This window comes from Rhincodon typus, chromosome 13 (assembly GCF_021869965.1).
Source record: "Rhincodon typus isolate 14 chromosome 13, sRhiTyp1.1, whole genome shotgun sequence".
NCBI classification, from domain to species: domain Eukaryota; kingdom Metazoa; phylum Chordata; class Chondrichthyes; order Orectolobiformes; family Rhincodontidae; genus Rhincodon; species Rhincodon typus.
The window spans coordinates 53287334-53313275 of record NC_063344.1 but is presented as its reverse complement, the minus strand read 5'-3'; the positions used below and the strand labels follow the sequence as shown (position 1 = coordinate 53313275).

The 25942-nt window shown below is 41.2% G+C and overlaps 1 protein-coding gene across 4 annotated transcripts in view; it reads right to left on the bottom strand.

Moving 5' to 3' along the window:
- The window catches only part of mrps22 (mitochondrial ribosomal protein S22), a 32201-nt gene extending 6514 nt beyond the window's left edge, over window positions 1-25687 (bottom strand). Inside the window, exons 1-6 of one of the 4 annotated variants that reach the window (XM_020512276.2) lie at window positions 25524-25687; window positions 17124-17278; window positions 15928-16092; window positions 14421-14564; window positions 2256-2339; window positions 1476-1621 (exon numbers count right to left, since the gene is read on the bottom strand). In XM_020512276.2, coding sequence (XP_020367865.2) covers window positions 1476-1621; window positions 2256-2339; window positions 14421-14564; window positions 15928-16092; window positions 17124-17278; window positions 25524-25659 — 830 coding nt within the window. In that variant the 5' untranslated portion in view covers window positions 25660-25687. The remainder of the gene's footprint in view (window positions 1-1475; window positions 1622-2255; window positions 2340-14420; window positions 14565-15927; window positions 16093-17123; window positions 17279-25523) is intronic. The other 3 variants (XM_020512347.2, XM_048604644.1, XM_048604645.1) reach the window with 3 other exon arrangements.
- Between the last annotated feature and the right edge of the window lie 255 nt (window positions 25688-25942).

Sequence of the window (25942 nt, the reverse complement as noted above, 5' to 3'; positions counted from 1 at the left end):
AATAAACCTGTAGGACAATAACCTGGTGCTGTTGACTTATGACTTTGTCCATCCTAGTCCAACACCGGCACCTCCACATCCTGACCACTAGATGGTGCTATTGCTTTAAAATCACTGTACCATAAAACTCCTTTAGAGTGGGTAATAAGTGATAATTCATTACCAAAAAAAAACATACATGTTGCTGCACTTTAGTTTCACTAGCCCACATCTATGTATTTTGGCTATAGATTTTGATGAAGGCAAGATAGCTGTTTCTTGTCCTCATTCCCTGTTTAGAGTTTGGATGTGGATGACATTGAAACAGCTTGTAAACACTTGAAAATAAAGTATGTGTGGGGTATCAGAACTAGGAACAGACTTTTAAATTCTTTTCCAAGAACATTATGATGTCACACAGTTCTCAACTGATTGAATTTATGCATTTCAATTGATGCGCCAACCCTCAATTGCCTCGTACAATGCACTAACTTTGATTTAATCCCATATAATTCATTTGTTAAAAGTTAATTAACAAAATTGCTAAACCTACCATTTGCTTAAAATTTTATCCATCTCCATTCATAACAGTTGAACGCGAGATTTAAATGGATCAACACTATGTCACAGTAACAGTAACACAATCAATCAGTAAGTCTCTGCGAAGGGTGGTATGCATTATTGTATAGACAAGGCCTTAAGTTGTATAATTTAAGGAGAAATTGATAGAATCACAGGTAACTGGGCTGCCAGATTTCCAATTTTCTGTCAAAATTTCCAAGAGGTTTTGTGGGATTCAAGATCTCTTTGTTATGAGAATTAATCATTCATACCATTAGACAAAATATTAGATGTTCTGACATGGGGGAGGCAAAGGTGGTGGGAAATGCTAACTATTGAGTCAATTAACTTTCAACCAATGATTACATCTGATTAAATTACTGAATTTAGGCATGGTATGAGTGGATTAAATGGCTGCATTTCATCCCCATATTTCTGTCATCATTATAGTAGATGTAATGTTCTGGGAACAGTACTTAAAACTGTGTCCCCAATATGATACATCAGGGAGATCTTGGGTTAGTCTTTTCACGGGCTATATGATGCATACCATGGAAATCTGTGTGCCACATGTAAAGTTTACATCAATGTTTTAATAGTTCTGTATCTTGAGCTGTTTACACTGAACTTCTCTGCAGAATTCATCCATTAATAATTACTGAAAGAATCCAAAACAGTCTTATTTAAATTCCCCAGCTTAGAATATTCAAACCGGGCAATCCTCCAGAAAAAAAATCTTCAGTTAGCAAAACTTTGTGCACCTGATCATGTCAGGGCTTGTAGCATGTGTTTGGGTCTAAAATTACAGTTTGAATACTTGCTCTGAACTGTGGGAAGGGAAAGCTAAGTTTTTATAAATTGAAACTTCACAAAAGTAATTTCAAGCATTCTATGTAAATCTGCTAGAAATTTTAACTACTTCAGTTTGTACTTACAGATCTCTTTGAATCATATCGATTAGTAAACCATCAATTTTCCTCCTGTTGACCAGGTACCACACCAATCCACCAAAGTGTCTCGTTGAACGCAAAAGATCATACTTGCAATTTTTATCAATATCCTCATATGTTTGGTGGTGGACCTGATAAAGAGAGCCTGGTATTTATATAGCACTACTCACAACTATCAGGTATCTCAAAGCACTTTGCAACCAATAAAGTATTTCTTAAAGTGATAGAGGGTTTGAAAGTTGATTTGTTTCCAAAAGAAATAAGAAATTAATATTTACAAGCAAATTGGCCGAAATATTTGCAGAGCTACAGGAGTTTAGAGCTAAAATTTATACACTATCCAGGCTACAAAATAACTGCAGTTGAACAGATGGTCTGCTCAGAATTAACCAGAAATAGAGTCACTGTGGGTAGGTGAGAACAACCCGAGAGGGCTACACAAACATACACACCCTCCGTCATGGAGGCCAGATAAACAACCTCTATTCCCCTTTCACGGCATCACAAATAATTTTGAGAGGACAGTAATCAAATGTGACTCAACCTCATCGAGTTAAGCAGTAGGCTGGGATACAAAATACAAAATAGGACATCGAGCTGAGACTCTTATAGATACAAGGTGCACACTAATTTCAAGAAGCACACATTTCTTGTGAAGCTACGGTGCATTTATCAAACTGTAGCACTTTAGATTTGCATTGTTATTATCCAGACAGTACTCATTTCATCAAACAACTCTTTTACTTTGATCTGAAATGTACTCACCCTAATGTAATCAGCAGAATTTGGCTCAAATTGGATAAGACAAAGATCGAGAATATCTTCATAACGATCCTGAGCAAACACAACCTGAAATGGGCAACATGGATCAAATCAAACTACAATGCAGTCAAATGAAAAAGAAAGAAGTCCATTTGGAGTGTGCACTGAGCAGATTACCAATTTAAATCATGAAATTGAAGGAGGATGAATGAGGTGATTGCAAGGTGACATCTTTCCAGACTCTGTTAGATCTGTGTGTTTGTAGTTGCACAATGATCTTATGAATAGCTCACCATGTGCAATTTATATGACAGTTACAATTTTAACACACCCCCAGATTCATTTGCAAAATCAGCAGGCTAGATTCATGTTTGGATAGGTAAAAGGAAAGTGCAGAACATATGCTTCAGTCTGCTTCAGAAACTTTCAGTGTCAGCCTTATTTGAATAATTTTATTAATCTCCCAAACCATTTCAACTTACTTAATACAGGGATGTTAACAAAGATACATAAGGAAACTCCAAACGTATGTGGATGTATAATGAGGGAAGAAACGTGTACTCTTCAAAAAGGCTGTAAATGTTTCCAGTGATTATTACAGCCTTCTCAAAGGCTGTTTTCAGCAGATTGCATAGCTCTAATGGATATTTCAGAATATACAGTATATACAATCCAAAGGACAGACCCATGATTCACAGTTAACTAGAAAGGTTAGAGAAGATACCAAACTTATACTGGTACTGAGTGCATTGTTGGTCTTATGGGTGAAAAGTGCCTGGCTCATAATGAACTTCATCCTAAAGTCCCAGAAGAAGTGGCTAATGGAATCGTTGATGCATTGATTCCAATTTTCCAGAACGCCCTTGATTCAAAGAAAGGATCCATTAAATTGGGTGATGGCAAATGTAACTCCTTTATTCAAAAAGGGAGGGAGATAGAAAGCAGTAAACCACAGGTCAATTAGGTTAACATCTAGAAGCTATTGTTAAAGTAGCTACTGTAGGGTACTTACACACGTTCGAAGGTAATCAGGCAGGATTGTTGTAGTTTGTGAAAGGGAAATCATGTTTAATTAATTGGAGTTCTTTGAGGAAGTAAGATGCACTTTGGATAAATGGGAACTGGAAAATCTATTGTACTTAGATTTCGAAGGCATTTGATGAAGTGTCCCATTGAAGGTTACTGCAGAGAATAAAACTCAGGGAATAGGGGTACAACATTGGCAAGGATAGAAGACTGGCTAATAGGAAGCAAACAGTATGCACAATGGGTCTTTTCCAGGTTGACATCAACAAGTGATGTGCCACAGGGATCAGGGCTAGGACCTTAATTTTTTGTATCTTATAAATGACATAGATGAAGGGATGGAATGTGTGGTTGCCAAATTTGCTGACAACAGAAAGATAGGTAGGGATTTAGCTTTGAAGACATAAGGAGGCTACAAAAGGATCTAGGTTAAGTGAGTAGGCAAAGATCAACTAAATGGAGCATAATGTGGGAAAATGTGCAATTGTTCATTTTAGCAGGAAAACTAAAAAAGCACATTATCTAAATGGTAAGAGATTGCAGAGCTCTGAGATGCAAAGGGATCTGGGTGCCCCAGTGCATGATTCACAATATGCAGGTACAGCGAGTCATTATCAAATCTAATAGAATGTTATATGTAATATATAATAACTCAGTAATCCAAACTGGAAAGGAACATCATTTATTGTTGAACACCAAAACTGACCCACTACTCATGGCATACACAGGCTCGTCCCAGCCTGGAACTGACAGTTCTGCAGACCGATCCCTGGATCTTTTTCTTAAATATAAATATATCAACCTTTTCAGAAATGTTATCACACATCTCTGGAGCAGGCAGGACTTGAACCCAGGTCTCCTGACTGAGAAATAGGGACGCTATCCTTGTGCTACAAGAGGTTTATGTTCTGGGTCTGCTTTCTTTTTCTTTTTATACCTGGGAGTGTTTTTTAAAATTATTTTCCTAATAAACCTATTCAGGACGTTAGTACACCCCTCTGGAGCAGTTGAGACTTGAACCTTGCCCTACTTGTCCATTGGCAGGGACAATTATCACACACAACAGAAAGACTTTCCCACCACCAAATCACCATGACTTTGTTTTCTTAACCATGGTTACTCATGTCCCAGGGTATTAGCTGGACGTCTGGATTACTAATCCAGTGATATAACTACTATGCCATCACCTCCAGTGTGTCTGCTTTATCTAACTTTTTTCCTACCCAGAAGTGCTATCATTCACAACTGAGCGACTTACTCACCACCAAAATCACTGTGACTTTTTTTTTGTGTACGACAAACTACCACCAGTAATCACCCATGTAGCGTCACAGAGATGTACAGCATTGAAACGGACCCTTCGGTCTAACTCGTCCATGCCGACCAGAGATACTAAATAAATCTGGTCCCATTTGCCAGCATTTGGCCCATATCCCTCTAAATCCTTCCTGTTCATACACCCATCCAGATGCTGTTTAAATGTTGTACCAGCCTCCACCACTTCCTCCGGCAGCTCATTCTGTACATGCACCACCCTGTGCGTGAAAATGTTGCCCCTCAGGTCCCTTTTAAATCTTTCCCCTCTCACCTTAAACCTTTGCCCTCTAGTTTTGGGCTCCCCTACTCTGGGGAAAACTACCCTGACCTATCACCCTATCCATGCCCCTCATGATTTTATAAACCACTAGAAGATCACCCCTCGGCCTCTGACGCTCCAGGAAAAATAGTCCCAGCCTATTCAGCTTCTCCCTATGGCTCAAGACTTCCAGCCCCGGCAACATCCTTGTAAATCTTTCCTGAACCCTTATAAATAAAGCCCAATATGGGCAATGCAAATCATCCAAGTGAGCGAGGGCTAGGTAGAGCGGGAAGGGGCCAAAACAACCTGTTCAGAGATGTTATTACACACCTCTGCAGCAGGCAGGACTTGAACCCAGACCTTCAGGTCCAGGGGTAGGGACACTACCACTGCACACAAAAAAGGTCCTTCTCACAGTCCAGAACAAAGGACTCAGGTAATGAGTTCTGGCTGGGCAGGTCATTGCCTGTTACGAAGGGAATGCATACTCAATGCACCCCATAAGGAGAATAATTAGTGATTTCCCATGGACCTTGGAGGGGTTATCACTATTATTTATTGCAAGGGGAAGTTAAGACGATAGGGGTGTTATGCTTCAATCATACAAGACACTGCTGAGATAGTGGGTACTGGCTACAGTATTGGTAACCTTATTTAAGAAATTATGTCAATGCATTGCAAACAATTCAGTGAAAGTCTCCTCGATGAGTACGTGGAATTGGGTGGGCTGTCTTAGGACAAATCGTTGGACAGGCTAAGCTGATATCTGGAGTTTAGAATAGATGACTTGACTGAAACATACAAGATCCTCGTGGGTTTTGACAGGCTGCATGTGGAAAGGACGTTTCCTCTTATCAGAGGATGAAGAACTAGGAGCCACTGTTTAAAAATCAAAGGCTGCCCTTTCGAAACAGAGATGAAGCAAAATATTTCTTACAGAATATTGCAAGTCTCTGGAATTCTTCCCGAAAACGTGGTGGAAACAGAGTCCTTGCACGGGTCTAAGACAGCAATTGATAAGTGTGGGATTGTGAATTTGAGTTTACAATCAGATGAGCCATGATCTTATTAAATGGCAGAATAGGATCAAAGAGCCAAGCGGCCTACTCCTCCTTGTTTGTGTATTCTTGCTGATGCCCAAGTTTTTGGTCAGGGAGTGTGGCCAGCAGGATCACAGTCATTACAAATGTGGTGCCTGCAGAGCACCCCTTTTATTCTTTCTTTCAACCACACATCGAGGTAGCAACAATTTGCTGAAGGGCACTAGACATAGCTTTCATTTCGATACTGCAGTCTAAGGTAGTGACAATGAGACTTGGCAGCTGCTACTGTCTTTAAAGGTCATTTCAATCAACCAAACATGACAAGACTTTGAGTGCAGCTTCTCTTCGATCGGGGAACAGTGAGAGTCATCTGCTTTTCATAACATAAATATTGGTGCTGCAGCCTATCCCAGAGAGCTCAGGAAAATTCACAGAATAATTGCTGAAAAATATTCATACAGCTAAAAGCTGCAAGTTAGTTTCGAGTCTAACTATTACATACAGCAAAAAAAAACATTTTGGAACAGAACCGGTCACAGCATGTGACGGATTTTGTGTATGCATTGTGAAGGAGGTGGATCTAGAATTGGCTTGGCTTAAGGTCTTTTATTTTTGGCTTTTCTGGCAACTGAAAGGACAAGAGAGACATGGTAATGTGATCCACCAAAAAATTAGGTACTCAAAACATGAAAAATATTTCATAATAGCAAATATTATTTAATGAAACTATGCATTTAAGATATTTTGAAAAAATAATTTATCCCATTAAACTGGGAATATATAAAGTTTGTTTTTAATGCTTGGTTTTCATGGGTGAAAGCTTCACCTAGTTGATACTTCCCAGCAACAGAAAAAAAATATGTTCAATGCTTATGCATTTAGACTACCAATTAAAACAACTAGAAATAACACACAATATCATACAGTTTAAGCAGTAAACCCAGAAGGACTTATTGTCAGTACTGTGGAAGTCTAGCTGCCCTAATTAGCTGTACATACACCCCTAAATTTTGTGTGAAGTAGAAAATCAATCCTAAAATCTGCATCTGATTTTTCAGGAAAAGGCTGTTTTAAAATCTCCTCTTTCCTTTTCCATTTCTTGAGATTTCATGCTATCTTTGGGGATGGGCACAAGATTTATCAGGTCTTTGACAGTTGTTCTGATAAGTATTCAGCAAGTTCACTCCCAATATGGAAGTTGTGAATCTGTTTACTGTTGTACTATGACAGCATAGCTGAGATGGTTGATCTGCCACAGTCAACACTTATGAGTCCCCATCCTAATGGGGTTTTGGAGCTCAGAAGTATGAAAAATCCACATCACATAGGAAGCATTAAAAAAATGAAGAGACAGACTGTTCTATTATAATCCACCAGCGCTGACCTAAACCATCAATCTTTACAAATAATGCCCTAAACACAACAATGGGTTAGTGCTTGGACTTTTCAAGAGCTTGGCATGAACCAAGCAGAATCCATTTATAATCTATTTCTGGAGCACAATATGTAGAATTTGTTTGTTGTAAACTCTATTTCAAGTTTTTCAATTTTTTTTTCCCAAAGTAAGATGAAACTTATCCAAGCAATGCCCAATTATTCTGAGAATGGAAGTTTTCAGTTTGTAAATAATGTTGTGCTAAGGATTTAGTGAAAATATATTTTAAGATTGAAAGTCAGCAGCCAAATAGCAGTTAGTTTAATTGACTGAATTATTGTTCCAATTATACTTGTCATCATAAAGTTCTCTTTTCATTTGAAAAATAAAGGGAACAGTACACATCATTTTCGTTTTACATTAATAAATAAAATGAGAAAATGTTACGTTTAAGAATGAATAGAACAGGTGAGTTGTAACTATTATAATCCACATATTGACTACTTCCTTCAAAATTCTTGCTGACACTCTGGTATCTTTGCTTTAAAGATACTGGTCTCACTCACAGCTACAGCTGTTGATGGTCCTCTCTGATATACTCAAAGTACCAGCATCGAAGAACATGTACATTCACACACTGAAATGAGAGCTTTGAACAATCATTTTGCTCGTTTATCCTGAAAAATTCAGGCCAGTTTTCAAATGAGTTCAGTAACTATACGATTGCAAGGATAACTATCGTATTGTTTGGGAGATACTATTCCATTTTCAGATCTCGGGGTCAGACATTTGGCTATCAGATAATCTTTGTTTAGAAGTGATGACATGCAGGCACTGTAAATCAGACCATATTTCCATGTAATTTACCAGCCTCAGTATAATCAGTGAGAACAAAGCAAACAAGCATAGGAAAAAGCTCACACTCATAGGAAAAAGCATGTCGCCAGGAGCTTTTTGTATGCACCGCCACATAATTGGAAATGGGCCAAAAATGACACCACATCCAAATTGTGCTGCTGTGTTTAATCATCATTACCTTCCTTGTGTCTTTAAATACTAAAGGGAATTTCTCCAGAATACTGTGTTTTGAGAAGGCAATGTGTCTCTATATGACAGATGAGCTGAAAATGGAAATAGCTTACCACCACTTTATATTTTCAGAGCTTATAGCTGATCCAAATTCAGAGTGAATTTAATCAGTTAACAAGAAGATCCCATTCTGCAACCAATACCCACACTCACAGAAATACACTCAAGCGTGAACTCTGAGCAACACTGCAAGAGGCTACAGCAAAATCCATTTTGATTATAAACAGCCAAATCAGTGAGCACCGGAAACAGGGAACTCCTGATGGTTCATGGTAATTTTTGCATTAGATTGTTATATTTTATTAATTCTGGTATTGATTCCCATTCCCAATAACTTGAGAAGGTGGCAGCAGGATCTTTTGAATTCCTGCTGTGTAGTAGTTTATTAGGCTGCTTCAGCAACTGTTTAGGATTATATCCAAACTAGATCTGGTAAGTACAGCAGCTTTCCTTCCTTAAAGGATATTAGTGAACAGTTGGACAATCTGACAAATTTGCTGGTCACTTTCACCAAATACAGATTTTTGGTTTTTGTTCAATAACCTCCACATTTTTCAATTGAATTCAGATTCTCAAACCTCCATTGCAGAATTTGAACCCAACGGGAAATGGCTTATTGCTCAGTTAATTACTAATTACTATTACCATTTCAGTCACCTAACCACTATACTATTGTACCTAGAATTGTTATTTAGAGACGTGAATGGGTTAAATTATTTTGAAGTATTTAATAAGCAAACCATTAGATCATGTGTATTTACACTCACTCAAAATCAGAGTGCAGAAGAGTCCCTTCGGCCCATCGAATCTGTACCACCAAAACTACTCTAAATCCAAGCTAGTCCCACAGCCCTGAAGGTCATGACATTTCAAGTGCACATTCAAGTACTTTTTAAAAGTTGTGAGGTTTCCTGCCTTTACTCCCCCCCCCCCAGGCAATAGATTCCAGACCCCCTCTGGGTGAAAATGTTTTCCTCAAATCCCCTTAAAATTATGCCTCCTTGTTACTGACTCTTCAACTAAGGAGAATAGCTGTTTTCTATCCAACCTATCCATGCCTCTCATAATCTTATACACTTTAATCAGGTCCCACCCCTCCCAAACTTCGCTGCTCCAAGGAAAACAACTTGAGCTTATCCAGCCTTTCTTCATAGATAAGCTGCTTGATGCCAGGCAACATTCTGATGAATTTCCTTTGCACCCCTTCCAGTGCAATCGTATCATTCCCAAAGTGCAGTGATCAGAACTGCGGATAGTGCTCCACCTGTGGCCTAACCAGCTTCAAAATAACCTCCCTGCTCTTGACGGATTAAAGCAAGTCCCATGTCTCTTCTTAACTGCCCTATTAACCTGCCCTGCCACCTTCAAGGATTTTGTCTCTTCATCGAGAAGTCAGCCATCGAGAGCAAGTTTACTATTCAGGATAGCCATGGACAGAGTGAAGGGAAGGAAAAGACATCTGGTTTAAAGTGCATTTATTTCAATGCACAAGGTTTGACTGGTATGGCAGATGAACTCAATGTTCCAGGATACAGAAGCGACAGGTGTGACAGAAGTACAAGTAAGCGAGGAGGGGAAGTTGACATTTTGATAGCGGAGATATAGTAAAAGTGCTTAGAGAGGATATTCTTAAGGGATCATCAATTGAGGCCATATGGTTAGAACTTAGAAACAAGAAGGGGATGGTCACTCTGTTGGTATCGTATTATAGACCCCCAAATAGCCAGCGGGTATTAGAGGAGCAGATGTGTAGAGAGATTGCAAATACCTGGAGGAATAACAGAGTAATATTGGTTGGAGATTTTAATTTCCCCTGTATTGACTGGGCTACCCAGAGTGTAAAAGGCCCAGACTGGGTGGAATTTGTCAAATATGTCCAAGAAATTTTTCTAAATCAACATGTAGAGGGCCCTACTCGGGAGGGTGAAACACTGGACCTCCTCTTAGGAAACGAGGTTGGGCAAGTGACTGAAGTGTCAATCGGAGAGCACTTTGGGTCCAGTAACCATAACTCTCTTAGTTTTAACATAGTTATGGAAAAAGATAGGATAAGTCCACAGGTTAAGGTGCTAAACTGGAGCAGGGACAATTTTGGCGCCATTAGGCAGGATCTAGCAGAGGTCGAATGGGTGAGTCTGTTAGATGGAAAAGGAATGACTGGCAAATGGGAGGTTTTTAAAAGTATGATATGAAGAGTCCAGGGACAGTATGTCCCTGTTAGGGTGAAGGGAAAAGCTGGCAAGTTTGGGTAATGACTGGGATATTGAGGCTCTGGTCAGGAAAATGAAGAAGGCATACACTGGGTTTAAGCTATTGGGCTCAAGTGAATCCCTAGATGACTGTAAGAAGTGTAGGAGCACACTGAAGAGAGAAATCAGAAGAGCAAAAAGAGGGTATGAGATGGATCTGGCAGATAAGGTTACAGATAATCCAAACAGGTTCTATAGCTATATTAAGAGTAAAAGCATGGCTAGGGAGAATAGGTCCCCTTAAAGATCGGCATGGCCATCTATGTGTGGAGCTACGGGAGATGGGGGAGATTTTTTAATGAATATTTCTCCTTCATTTTTACTGAGGAAAGACTCATGGATGCTAAGGAAATAAGGGAAACAAGTGGAGATGCTTTGGATCGCATACATATTACCAGAGAGATGGTGTACGCAGCCTTAGATCGCATTAAGGTGGGTAAATCCCCTGGGCCTGATCAAATCCATCCTCGGACATTGTGGGAGACTAGGGAAGAAATTGCAGAGGTTCTTGCAGAAATTTTTGCTTCATCTTTAGCCTCTGGTGAAGTTCTGGAAAACTGGAGGATGGCTAATGTTGTTCTATTGTTTAAGGAAGACAAAGACAAGCAAGGGAACCACAGGCCAGTGAGCCTGACATCAGTGGTAGGCAAGTTATTGGAGAGGATACTGAGGGACAGAATCAATCAACATTTGTAGAATCAAGGTCTGATTAGAGATAGCCAGCATGGATTTGTGTGGGGGAAGTCATGTCTGACAAATCTTTTCAAGTTTTTGAAGAGGTAACCAAGAGGATAGATAAGGGTAGGGCAGTGGATGTTGTCTATATGGACTTTAGTAAGGCCTTTGACAAGGTCCTGCACAGCAGGCTAGTCATGAAGGTTAGGTCACATTGGATCCAGGGAGAGCTAGCTAATTAGATTAAAAACTGGCTCGACAGTCCTTTAGCACCTCCTGTGGTCAGACAGAAAATAAAAATTTGGCTCAGGACCCTTGTAATTTCCTCTCTCATCTCCTACATCAACCTGGGATAAATTCATCCAGACCTGGGATGTGCGCACTTTTAAGCCCAACAAAATCTTACTCCCTACATAAATCTGCTCAAGAACCTCACAGTCCACCTTCCTGAATTCTGTACCTACATCCTCCTTCTCTCAAGTGAAGACATGTGAAGTACTTGTTTAACACTCAAACAATGTCCTCCAGCTTTATGCAGATTTCCTCCTTGGTCCCTAATGAGCCCTACTCTTTCCATAGTTATTCTCTTCTCCTTGAACTACTTCTGGAATACATTGTGATTCTCCCTAAAATTACTCCCCAGTAGTTTTTCCTTATGTTCCCCTTTGTTTTCCTGATTGCTTTCTTAAGTACCCTCCCCTGCACTTTCTATACTCCACTGGGATGTCCATCGATTTGCTCCCTTTGTACCTGTTTTATACGTCACTGTTTCTTTTTAATCTAGTCCTCAATTTTCCAAAAAATCCAGGGTTCTCTGGGTTTGTTGCTCCTACATTTCACTCTAAAAAGAGAACATGTTGGCCCTGCAATATCAACAATTCCATTTTGAATAACTCCCACAATTCTTCACAACTTCCTCTTTTACACTCTCCCCTGTCCCGACTGAAGATCCTATGCTCCAGAATGTTGAGTTCCCAGTCCTGTCCTTCCCTCAACTACGTCTCTGTGATGGCAACAACATCACAATTTCACATTTCCATCCACACTCTTAACTCATCTGTCTTGCCTATAATACTACTAGCATTAAAGTAGAGGCCATCCAGCCATGCCTTACTCCCTTGAGAGTCAACATATCTGAATTCCCTCTGCCTAGGTTCATTTTCTGAGATATTTTGTGTCAATACTGAACTAATGCACCATGTCCCCTACCCCTGCTGAACGAGTTTAAACTCCTCCCAGCAGCACAGGCAAACCCTCCCACAAGGATGCTGGTCCCATTCTGGTTCAGCACAGACTGTCCCACTTGTAGAGGTCCCACCTTCCTCAGAATGGGTCCCAGTAGATCCATGAATCCAAAACCGTTCCTCCTGCACCAGCTTTGGAGCCACATAGTAAGCTGCCCTATTCTCCTATGTTTGTACTCGTTAGCACATGGCACCAGGAGTAATCCAAAGATTGTAACCTTTAGATCCTGTCTTTTAGTCGACTGCCTAGCTCCCTGAGTTTTTGATGCAAGGCCTCATCCCTCATTCTACCTTTTTCATTGGTAAGATAAAGTCACTGTCCTCCTACCAGATCACAGGCTGCTCTCTCAATAGGAGGGTGCTGGTATAATCTGAGGGTCACCATTCCTCAGGTGAGGGGGAAGAGGTTGAAAAGGAATTGAACCCATGCTGCTGACATCACTCTGCATCGCAAACCAGCCATCCAGCAAACAAAACTAAGTGAACCCCATGTATGAGTCAACGTCTGACTTATCACCTTCCCGTTGCCATGCAGTTGCTCAGAGACATTCCTGATACTGGCATCAATGAGGCAACACATCATCCAGAAGTCATAGGGTCTAGGCCCAAAACGGCAGCCTTTCTGCTCCTATGATGCTCCTTGGCCTGCTGTGTTCATCCAGCTCTGCACCTTGTTATCTTGGATTCTCCAGCATCTGCAGTTCCTACTATCTCTGATCCAGGAGTCATGCCTGTCTAACTAATTACACCCTTATCACTATCGCTCCAGTTTTCTTTGTCTTCCCCTCCTAATACAGTCAGGCCACTAGTGGTGCTGGAAGCTTGAATATGTCTGCAGTCCCTTGCAGAACCAATGCCCTCATCAGCTTTCAAAATGGAAAAATGATTGGCAAGCAAGACTCCAGGGTACTGTAGCACTACCTACTTGATGCTGTTTGACTGCATATTCCTTTCTTTCTTCCACTCCCTTGAGGTGTGGTGTGTCCTCCTCTGTAAACATTCTATCCACACAACACTCAGCCTTATGGATGTGTCAACATTGTCTCTCTCCAACTGCTGCTCGAACTCTAAAACCCAGACGCTCACATTTCTGTAACTGGCCACACTTCCTGCACACGTGGTCATCTAGGATAACAACAGATAACTTTTTCACACAGAGGGCGGTGCATATGTGGAATAGACTGCCAGAGGAAGTGGTAGATACAGGTATTGTTACGACAATTAAAAGACATTTGGACAGGTACACAAATAAGAAAGTTTAAGAGAAATATGGGCCAAATGCAGGCAACTGGGTCTAATTCAGTTTGACAGCCTGTTTGGCATGGACATATTGGTCCAAAGGGTCTATTTCCATACTGTATGACTCTATGACTTTATAATTCCCCTATATAACAGGTCACACAAACCACTTGGTTGCCCTCATCTGTCACGATTTAAATTTAAACTTAGTCTTGCTAGCTAAGTTTTCTAATTCCTTAATCTAAAAATATACACCCCTTACAATTAGAGCCATTTTCTCATTCTCTGACTATTACTTATCCCTGGTGCTTTTCAGTTAATCTTCAGCTAATCCCCTAGTAATTTTACAAAGGAAAGTAGGAAATAAAATCAAGGAACTGGCTTGTAAAAAGATAAACACGTAAATTCCATGGCTTTTACAACCCAAGCATTTGCAATCTATTCAAAATATGCAGATGTGGTTTGCTTAATATTTCTGGTGGCTGTGGTGGAGCAAACACAAGCTGAAGTGGTTGGTAGCTATACCCTCTATTTATTTATTCAGTCCAGATATTCAGTATACGTCAACCAAAGAAAGCAAAAACTTACTTCTGAGCCCCACTGCTCAAGAGGTACAATATTGAGCTGAAATAAAGAAAAAAGGTTTTACCGAAAGATTTTCATCCTTGAAAATTGATGGTGGAACTATCCTTCGGCCACCGCGCGGGAAGTAGACCTGGATCATCCTATCCTGCTCTTCCCACGTTGCCTTCCGCAACACTCCATTTGGTTCTCTAACCACAATAAATCGTTCCTTGGAAAAAGAAAAAGTGGAAAACTTATTTCGAAATAAGTAGACAATAAATAGGCACTGGAGCTGAGTGAGCCAGGATGTGCAATTTTAAATTAGACTCGACTTAAGTCACATATTCTGTTTTGCAAATTCCTTGTAAATTCCTCATGCCAGACACCATGACATCTAGATAAACAAATGTGAGATATATTTTGACACAGAGCAAAAATCATGCAGTTGTCAACATTCAAGGTTAGATTGGATAGGGAGATGAAGGAATATGAAAATATGCAATATAGATTTGAATAGAATTATTGCTGCCAAATGGCTTTGTGGCTTCTATGTACCAGACCTCACACAGGTCCTGCTTTTTTAATTTAGCCAAATCAGATGACAATTGGAGGTGTTGTGGCAAAAAGGGTACCTTTCTCTTCTTACTCTCATCTTGTCAATTCATTTAGGCATTCTGGACAATTGTCACGGAAAACACAAGGACCACTGTCAATCCTGCAAATCCAAGAGGACTTGGTTCAGTGCCTGTCCACCTGATAGCGGACTAATAGAACTCTTGCTAGTAGCTACCAGTCTTGGGCCTGTACCTGGAGATTCAATCAGCACAAACAATACAGCAACTGACTACAACCATGACCAATAAACCTGAGAGATTTTCTGGATTAACCTCCAGACGCAAAAGCCTAAGAAGATACCTCATTCTCCTGATCTACAAAGCTTCCATGGCAAGCACAGCCATGCCAAGACAACCAGACGTTGCACTGCACATTGCTTTAAGTGGAATGCAACATGCTAAATAGGATTTTATGTATTCAAACAGTAGTTTAATAATAATTTATGCTTAAAACTAGTGGTAACTAGCACACAGGCACTACACTTAGAACAGCTGTTATTTGTAAATTTTCGTTTCTAAAAGTATCATTGTCCCAGTTTTGTCATTTGTATTCTTATTTACAAAATCCTGTTGCTCAAACTTACTAAATTTGAAGAGAAGATAATTCAGGTTTATACAAGGTAGACAACGAAAAACTATTCTCAGAAGAATACATTTACATTTCTGGGCAAGAGATGCATGGAGATGTGAGGAGGAACTGATTCATGCAGCAAGTGGTAATGATCCTGTTGCCTAGGAGGCTGCTAGAAATAAAGACAATCAATAATTTCAAGAGGGAACTGACTGGCCACTAGAGGGAAATGAACTTGCAGGGATGGAGCTACAGATCGCTGGTATGGGGTAAGTGGGCTAAATAACCTTCTTTTCTGCCATAATGACTCCATGTTTGAAAGGAGATAGCAGATACATTATCAGGCAAAACAATGTTTAGGTGTTAAGCCTATTCAGGTCCTTATTCAGACCCCAGAAACCACTTACTTTGTGTGGAATATCAAAGGTTATATCTGTGAATACATATTTAGCCATTTCCAGGCCGTCAAGAATCTTATCTTCTGCTAACACATCATGAATTGGCTCTCTTTCATTTAGTACTGGTGGCATTTTCAGTCGGGTTTGAGCCACTTCCACAGCTTTCCGATGAGCCTGTAAAAACATATCACATTTACTTCAATCACATTTCCCAGCTACAAGTCTTTAGCTACTCTGGTGTAAATCCATGCCATAATGCGAAACTGTGACTTGCAAATTATTTTGTCCATAAGATGCTTGACAGGAGTGAAAAGCCACCACCTGACTGAAATTTCTCCAAATCAAGCTACTGAGAAATCGAGTCAGTCAATCGGGCAGTCAGAAAAAAAAAAGTTTCCATGTGCCTGATTGTGAAATGCATGCCACCTCTCACAAGATATTTACTCAGTCCTCAGAGCTGAGGTACAGCTTGAAGTCAAACAAGGCTCAGAGACCCCAACTGTGAGCAGCGGTACTACAGAATAGATGTATATGAATTACGAACAGTAGGTCATTTGGCCCTTTCAATCCTGCTCCATCCTTGGTGGCCTGAACCCCACGTTCCTGTCTGTCCCCTACATTAACCAGATAAAAACACAATTTACCATCACTAAGCATTGGTAACCTTCCCAATAATGGTCCAGCCAGTTCACCACAATCATTTACATTCTGCTGCAGTAGGCAAAGAACTTCAGCCTGCAGCTTTAGGTCTACCACGTGTGATTGCTAATCAATCTCAAATGTGAAATGCAGTACTGCTGCCCCACAAAGTTCTGATACTGGATCGCAAAGTCTGACAAGTATTAAAGAAAGCAAAAAAGCAATAGATTAAACCAACAATAATAAACTGCGCAACAAATATCAATTTCAGATTCAAAAACAAAGTTGCTGGAAAAGCTCAGCAGGTCTGGCAGCATCTGTGGAGGAGCAAACAGAGTTAACGTTTCGGGTCCGGTGACCCTTCCTCAGAACGAATTTCAGATTTTTGTTCAATCAACCAAAATACAAATCATTTCTACTGTATAACTTGCAGAAAAAAATTCCAGTATGTTCAAAACAACTGGGTAATAACTATCCAAATGGCAAGGAAGGGGATTAACATAGTTTCTCTTCCTTTGGTAGTTTATTGAAAATGAATGGAAGAACGCAATTAGTAGTAAATGTACCTCCTCAAGCTGTTCATTTGTCATGAATTTGTACGTAGGTGGTCTCAGTTGCTGCTGAACAGGTTTGAAGACCTTCTCGAGATCAAGGCCTGTTATTCTGGTAAGGATGCACTGGACATCATCATCCATAAACTGGGGTTTTCTGATTTCAGCTGCTGTCAAACAATAGTAGGAGGAGACAATGGATTTTGTTTTTGTATTTCCACATAAATTTAATACCAGAGTAAGATTTACTTGCACACAATTCAGTATCAGACTCCAACAGAACATTGCAAATACCCTTTAAATTCCTCATGCCAGACACCATGATGTCTAGATAAACAAATACATGACCCAAACAAACTATTAATGTGCAATGTGCCCCCATTAATGTACAGTTTGTACAATACATGATCAAAGGATAGAGTTTCTTGGCAATTTAGGTACATGCTAATCTGGATTCAGGTACTACACACAATGTTATACAGATTGCCGAACGAAAATATCAACATGAATGCTGCCAGATATTATAAAAAACCCAAATGGTTTTTGAACATCCATCAGGAAAGAGAACCTGCCACCACTACTCAACTGCACCAACATGGACTCCAGTTTCTTGCTACATGGTTAATGCCTAGCAAAGTGTAACACAGCTTTCTGTTGTTTAAAAGAAAAGCCACTTGCAGTTTGAGAAGCCAGTCATCATACAGAGTTTGATGGGGTTAGAGGCCAATAGATGTAGCTTGTTAATGACCACCAATTTTATAAATTCACACAATAGAGGCACCTTTATGATATTTAAAAATACAGTAACAGAATAAATTTTAAAAAATACAGTAAAATTCATTCCAAAGAAACATTACTTTGTACAATGCTGGAGTTTTACTGGATCTTGTACAATCTCAGGCAGCCCTGTGGGTATGTCTCAAAACACTTGTATTTAGTGTTCTCGACAGTCAGAGTCTAATAATAAGATCTCAATATTTTTACTTTTCAGGTCAATGTACATAAAAAATATTTGCATCAGTGGGGGTCTAGAATTGTAATGGAAGCTTCAATGACAGCAATGTTTTAAGTATCCCCTTCCTTCAGATTCTAACATTTTTATTTTCCAAAAAACAAGTACATAAAAACGTATGACTGCCACCTGCCAAATCCCTGCCTATCCTTACCCAAATTCCACATGTGAATCCCTCCAGTAGGATTTCTGCCCCTGCCACTGAAATGGCTTTTATTAAAATATATCGGAAACTTGAGACCTCTCTTTTCACCTTTACAAAGCTCTTAAACCTTCCTCCATGAAGTAGTTTTTGATCACCTGCTCTAACAGCTTCTTATGTGAATAGGTGTCAAGTTTAGTTTAATAATGTTCCTAAGAAGACCCTTGTAAGCTCTTACAAGGTGTTATATAACCACTCGTTACTATGAATCCACTGTTGTCATCGATGATTGCAACTATGATTCAAGATACTGATGCCACCTTGGACGAAAAAAGGAGTCCATGAACAGAGTGACCTGCATTTATATAGTGTTTTTCATGACCAACTGACTTCTCAAAGTGCTTTACAGCCAAAAGGGACTTTGTGAAATGTGGTTACTGTTCTGATGGAGGAATTGTGAATAGTAAACGCCCAGAAACATCAATGTGATAATGACCAGATAATCAGTTCTTGCGATATTTATTGAAGATAAATATTGACCAGGCAAACTCCCCTGCTCTTCTTTGAAATCCACTTCTGTAAGCAGACGGATCCTTAGTTTAAGATCTTCCCCATCCAAAAGAAAGGACATCTGATACTGCAGTGGTCCTTCAATAACATACTGAAGGAGAGTCAACTTTGACTTTTATACTCAGGTCCTGAGTGGGACTTTAAATTTTCACTGCTGACCAGCCATTCTGTTCAATGATAGTACTTTGTGATAAAAAAGTTTACAATTTTCTTGCAACCTGGATCTCCAAGGAGGACACAAGTAACATTGTAGAAATCTCCATGTCCCTTTCCAAGATACTACATTATGATTTGACCATACGTTATTGTCCTCTGTCACTACTACATGAAAACTCTAGAATTCCATACTAAATTCCATCCGGAGTTCATAATCACGTGAAGACGAGTAAACACTGGTGGAAGAACCATCAGCAGCTCAAGAAGATCCAAAAAATACTTTCTCACAGCAATTCAGTGTGGGCAATAAATCTAGTCCTGTCATTGTCATAAAAATGCTGTGGCCAAATCAAGAAACAAAGTCTGCAATAATAGGTGTGCTGAGTGAATTCAGCAGGCACCTAATTCAATTCCACCACGGCAGCTTTGAGATGCAAAGATAACGTTAGTAGTTCATCTGACCAGATGTGCTCTATGCTGGGTTCCCACTCATAACACATTTGCATGCAATGAATAATCATCAGTTTAAAACTTTTTTGAATCTTCAATATTAAGTCAAAGGTGCACAAGGATCTCACAGCACTCAGTTCACACTTGTTTAAAGGTGGTGAGCAACAGTCAGATTTGTGCAAGTGCCTGCAAGGTCAGTGGTTTTCTTTTCCTTAAATCTATGGGAAGTGTGGAGAGCAAGAGAACTGCAACTTGCAGGGAGCCTTGGGACCGGCATGAGTGTGTCAGCATCAAGGGAGGGGTGTGGTCAGGGAAATGGAAGAAGCATCCAAGGTTGGATAGGGGGGGAAGGGAGCATGAAGGAGTAAAAGAGCAAAGGGCCTTGGCTGTGGTATAGGTGGTGGGAACAGCCAAGTGAACCGTGAACAGTAGGAAAATTAGGGGCTGGAAGATGCTATTGCTGTTGTCTGTCTGTGGGTCAGCCTCAGGCTGTTAGCGTGCAGAATCTTTACAGGGCTTTTGGAGTTCACCCACAACATTTCAAGTGGTCCTATCGAGTGCAATTTTGGACAATATCCGATACAGAGAAAAGGAATGACTAACTGAGTTGCAGGTTCAATCATGTCCCAAGAAAGGCAAGTACAACACTCGACATAAAGTTAACATTCAAGAAAGGACGAATGCAAAAATATAACACTGTTTATTCCACAATAAAGAGAAAGCCCCTAACTCCCCTGTAAACATCAGTGTGTACCAACGATGAGGTGTGACAGTACATTTTGCTCATAGGCTAAAATAGTCTCAATAAATGATGGTAATTCACATATAAATAAAGTTACACCACTATAATGTGAAATATTTGCAAGTGAAGCTCATTTTGAAAAATGGAACCATCTTTGCATCCTCAATAAGTTTTCTGTTAATGGCAATGGAGTTGGGCAGGGAAGTTATGGCCATGATACAGAGCCTCTCAGTTTGACCAGGAGGCTCTTCAATAGCTCACCCATACCTGCTGCATTGTTAGCTGGCAGCAGGTATCACTCCTAAAAATCTCAACCCTGCCTTGGAATGGCACGTGCACGTCATGGCATTTCAATTTTGATTATAATTGTGACAGAACAACAAAAGGTGAGGAGGGGGAAATGGTGTTCACTTCCTGTTCTGCCATCAGGAGTAGCCCACCACCATTAAAACTCAGCGATGTCACAAAGGGCTCATTCTGGGCTGTAAATCCTAAACCATGGAGTCGTACCCACATTTCAGCATTGTGAACTACAACTCCAATCGGATATCATGGTTTGTATATCTTGGCGGGACAAACCATAGACACAGTGACACTTACAAGCAACGTTTGGACCCCAGTTTATTTACTTGTCTGATAACAAATATTATCTCCCAATCCCCATTTACGGATGAAATGTTTTAAAGCTTTTCTGAAATTTAGCCAGTTTTTATCAAAAACTTGATCAGTTATAACAATGGCATTCAGACACATTTTGGAATCAGAATCCATTGCTGCTCCCTGATTTATACTAACTAATAAGCAATTATTAATGACCTACAGCTTTCTAAAGCATAAAGGGTGGGGCTAAATACCAAGAAATCATGAATAATAGCTCTAGATACATCAATCTGCAGTGATCTTAGTTATACTCAAATCAGACGCCAATACTACAAAGTTAAAAGACATGCCACTACAACATATTTCTTCACTTACTGCGTTCTTTAAACAAAGTATACTACTTTGTTTGAAAGCACGAATTGGCTTGTGTTTAAAACTTCATGTGTAATCTTTATAATGATAGGACATGATGGGTACTCCACTTTCCTCAAGTTAAAAATGACTTATGAGTTGAGAAGGTCACAGTACCTCTGGGTCAGATTATGGTCAGTTTGCAATAGAACAAGTGTCTTCTGGCAATATCACTGCAACTCAATAATTGCAGCCTAAAATAATCATAAACCATTTTTATTTATTGGTGCCTTTAACAAATCAAAAATGCCTCAAGATGCCCCATAAATATTCTTAAGGAAACGGACACCAATGCAAGAATGAAGAATAGAGAGATAACATACAGCTTTGTCAACGAAATGGGTTATGAAGCAACTTCTAAACGTGGCAAGTGATGGAGGTGCAGAAAGATTTCAGTAGAGCCACAGAATACAAGGTTCTGCCACCAACTGAGGGTGAAATGAAGAGAAAGTAAGAGTGTATGGGTTAGAGGAACAGAGTGCTAGGGGATGACAGAGGGACAGGGCTAAAAGAGTAAAAAGAGGAAGATGTCTCCCTCTGATGAGATATGTGCTGTGAATGTTTTAGTCATTCACTCTAAAACAAATCCCTTTTAAAAAGTTACAAATTCTATTCACAGGCCTCTTTACTGAAGTAACAAACTGAAGAAGAAGGTTCTTGCTTTTTCAGTTGTGTGCCATATTCTAGAGGCAAGGGTGATACCAACTGGGCCACACTGACATTGAACTGCAGAGAAACCATCAGCAGCCTTTTTAAGTGATGAATGAAGGAATTTTTTTTTATTTGAAAAATATACTTTATTGCTAAAATATCTTTATATACATCCATAGTCACTGAAGCAGTTTGGTTCTGCACAGTAGCATATAAAGAAACAAACAAACATTGGCACTTGACTCTATCCAGCAAACAAACCAAAGGCATTTCTTACTTGTACTAAACAATATTTACATGTATGCAAGGCTCTGGAAAGGTCCGATAGCTGAATGGATCCCCATTTATCTTCAACAGAAAGATCTCAGGCAGTGGTACTTCCCCACTGCACCTTGGCAACAGCTACTCCAAGCTTTAGGGCATCCCTCAGCACATAGTCCTGGACCTTGGAATACGCCAGTCTGCAACACTCAGTCACAGTCAGTTCTTTACACCGGAAGGCTGACAAGTTTCGGGGAGACTAAAGAGCATCTTTCACCGAATTAATGATCCTCCAGGTGCAGCTATGTTTGTCTTGGTGTTTCCCGGTGAACAGCGCTTAGAGCAGAGTCCTGCAACATGGAGCCACTTGGGACAAACCTCAACATAAACCGCTGCAGCTCTCTCCAGACTTCATTTGCAAAGGCACATTCCAGAAGGAAATGTGTGGCAGTCTCTATCCTCCCACAGCTGCTTCGAGGGCAGCATGCAATGGCACAGAGAGTCTAGGTGTACATGAAGGATCTAATGTGTCTTCTCACCACCAGCCAAGCAATGTCTTGGTGCTTGTTGGAAAGTTCTGGCGATGAGGCATTCTACCAAATGACTTTGACTGTCTGTTCAAGGAGCCATTCAACAGGATCCACCCTCTCCTTTTCCTGCAGCATCTCGGGGACGCTACGTGCTGACCACTTCCTGATGGAATTGTGGTCAAAGTTGTTTCTGTTTGCAAATTTCTCCATGAAGGACAGGTGATACGGAACAGTCCCAACTACTTACAGTGTTCTGTGGCAAAAAGGCTAGTCACATCCCTCATAACACTGGGAGACAGGAAGAAACTCAGTACGTAGTGACATTTGGTGTTTGTGTACTGAGGGTCTATGCACAGCTTGATGCAGCTGCACACAAGGGTGGTCATCAGGACGAGGGCAGCATTGGGTATGTTCTTCCCCACTGTATCCAGAATTTTGTTCATGGTGTCCCTGCGGACACACTCCATCATACACCTCCAGGTGAAGTAGATGGTGGCTGGGGGGACTGCAACAGCGCAGGTTCTGGGAATGGGCCAGACCTACGCCACTTACCATAACAGAGTGCCTCACACCTGACAACCAGGTTTTTACCTGCAACGGACAGGGAGCGGTGGTTCCAAAGCCCAGTTTCAGCCTCACCTTAGCAATAGGCTCCTCCCAAGATTTTGTACACGCCCCAGCCCCTCTGAACCATATTCACAGTACCTTCAGGTAATCTGTCCTGACGGTGAAGAGGATAAAGGATCGGCCAGCCCAGTTCCCAAAGAACATGGCCTCATTCTTGCCTCGATTTACCATGACTCCTGAGGCCAGTTCCAAATGATCACAGGTGTCCACGAGTCTGAGCGCTGACAGCAAATCCGAGCAGAAAACGGTGATGTCATCCATGTACAGGGAGACTTTGACCTGCAGGCATCCACTACCCGGAATAGTGTCACGTCTCAAGCTCGCACCCTTCCTGATGGACTAGGCAAAAGGCTCTATACAACACACAAACAAGGCAGGAGAGAGTGGGCAGCCCTGCCTGACTCTGGATCTCATTGGGAAGATTTCTGATTTCCACCTGTTAATTGAGACTGCACTAACGATGTTGGTGCAGAGCAGTCAGATCTAATTGCGGATTCCCTCCCCAAAGCCCATTTTGGAGAGGATGTCCCACATGTACGTGTGCAAAATCCCAGAAAAGGCCTTCTCCTGGTCCAGGCTGATGAGGCACTGTCCTGCACATAGGTGAGCGTATCCCTGAGGAGTGCAAGGCTCTGAGAGATTGTCCTGCCTGGTACAGTACAGGTTTGGTTAGGGTGAATCACCGATACCAGAGCAAGCCGGACCCAGTTGGCAAGGATCTTAGACAGGATTTTGTGATCTGCATTCAGCCGTGAAATTGCTCGCCAATTTCTATTTCCCTCTCCCGCTTCCGCTTGTATGTGAGGGTGGTGATACATTTCCTCCTGGATTTGCACATGCTACCTGCTAGAAGCATACTGCCTTACACCTCCAGCAGGTCCTGGCCAATCAAGTCCCACAGAGCTGAATACAACTTGACTGGTAAGCTGTTGCTTCCAGAGGTTTTATTCTTTTCCAAGGACTCGAGGGCCTTGGTCAATTCATCCAGAGATAATGGCTGGTCCAGCCTTTGCCGTGAGCTGTTGTCTAAGACCTCCGTGATAGAGGACAGGAGTGACTGGGAGACCGTGCTGTCTGTGGGCTTCTTGTCATACAGACTGGCATAAAAGGATTTGCTGACCCTCAGGATGTCAGGCTGAGACGACGTTACTGAGTCATCTTCTTCCTTCAGGCTGCTGAGCACAGAGCTCTCCTTGTGCAGCTTCTGGAAGAAACACAAGGATGTCTCATCCTGTTCCACGGTGCGGACCCTGGACTGGAAGATCATCTTGGAGGCCTCTGAGGCAAAGAGTGAGGCTTGCGGGCTCTTCACCTCCTGGAGATCCTCCGTGACATCTCAACCACCCCCCCACCCCATAATCTGCAGGAGTAGGTTCTGCATGCTTTTCTGGAGTTTGAGCAGTTTTCCCTATCTCTCGCTCGACTTTTGAACATCTTTGAGGGTAAAGAACCTCTTCATGTTTCCCTTGGCTGTTTCCCATCCGTCTACTGAAGAGTCAACATGAGACTTCACATTCTCAAAACTGTGCAATCCCTTTTAAGCTACTCAGTGTTTTCTGGGGTCAACAGTTTCATGCTCAACTTCCATGTTCCCTTGCCAGCCCACTGGTCATCCTGTAGGTATCAGTTGGCCAGCAAGAGGCAGTGGTTACAGAACACCAGTTGAGGATCTGACCAAGAACGTGCAGGACACACAGAGTCATACAGCACGGTAACAAACCTATCCACCAGTCTATGCCAACCACAATCCCAAACTAAACTACTCTCACCTGCCAGCACCTAGCCCATGTCCCTCCAAACATTTCTTATTCATGTACTTATCCAAATGTCTTTTAAACGTTGTAACTGTACCCACATTCACCACTTCCTCTGGAAGTTCATTCCACACTCCAACCATTCTCTGTGTAAAAGAATTGCCCATCGTGTCTTTTTTAAATGTTTCTCCTCTCACCTTAAATATATATCCCCTAGACACAAACAGGAAATCTATCCCTGAGCAGATAGACCCGTCAGGTGGCATTATGTTGATAGCCTGCCCCTCCAATTCGTTTACTATTTGAAAGGCAAGCTGTGGGATTCTGGATGTGTGCATTGCCATTCACCGTCAGCGAGATCCCCCGGTGATACGAGTCATTCTCAATGCTGATGAAACATTTATTGGGGTTTCCGCGATGGGACTGAGACTGAGACTTCAGGCAGGGTAATGTGGGCCATTGCCGCATTATAAAGGGAGGCTTGCAATGCACAACAAGCGGTCACTCACCTGGATGCCCGGGACTCTGGGAACAGAGGGCACGCCGTCCGTGCCCACCTCCACCTGCAACCACACAGGGGAGCTCAGCATTTCCAGCAAGCCGAGAACTCTGAAAGGCACACCGTGCAATCCTGAACGCAGCCATCTTCACTTCTGCAAAAGGCAGAGGTGACCTTCCGCTAGGAGGAGCGCCCTAACACGGCACTCTGGGAGATGGAGTTTATCTTTCGCAGAGTTTGTGCACAAACAGATTTGCAGTGAGTGCAATTCAACTTGATACTCGTGGCCGCAGAAGACCCCGTTTGAAGTGATAGCCGCAGTGTTTTATAATTTACAGTTTCATATTTGTTTGGAATTTCAATCAGTAAAAGAGCAACTATTAATTTTAACTGCAGAAAATATATTCTATTAATCTGTAGTGACTGTTC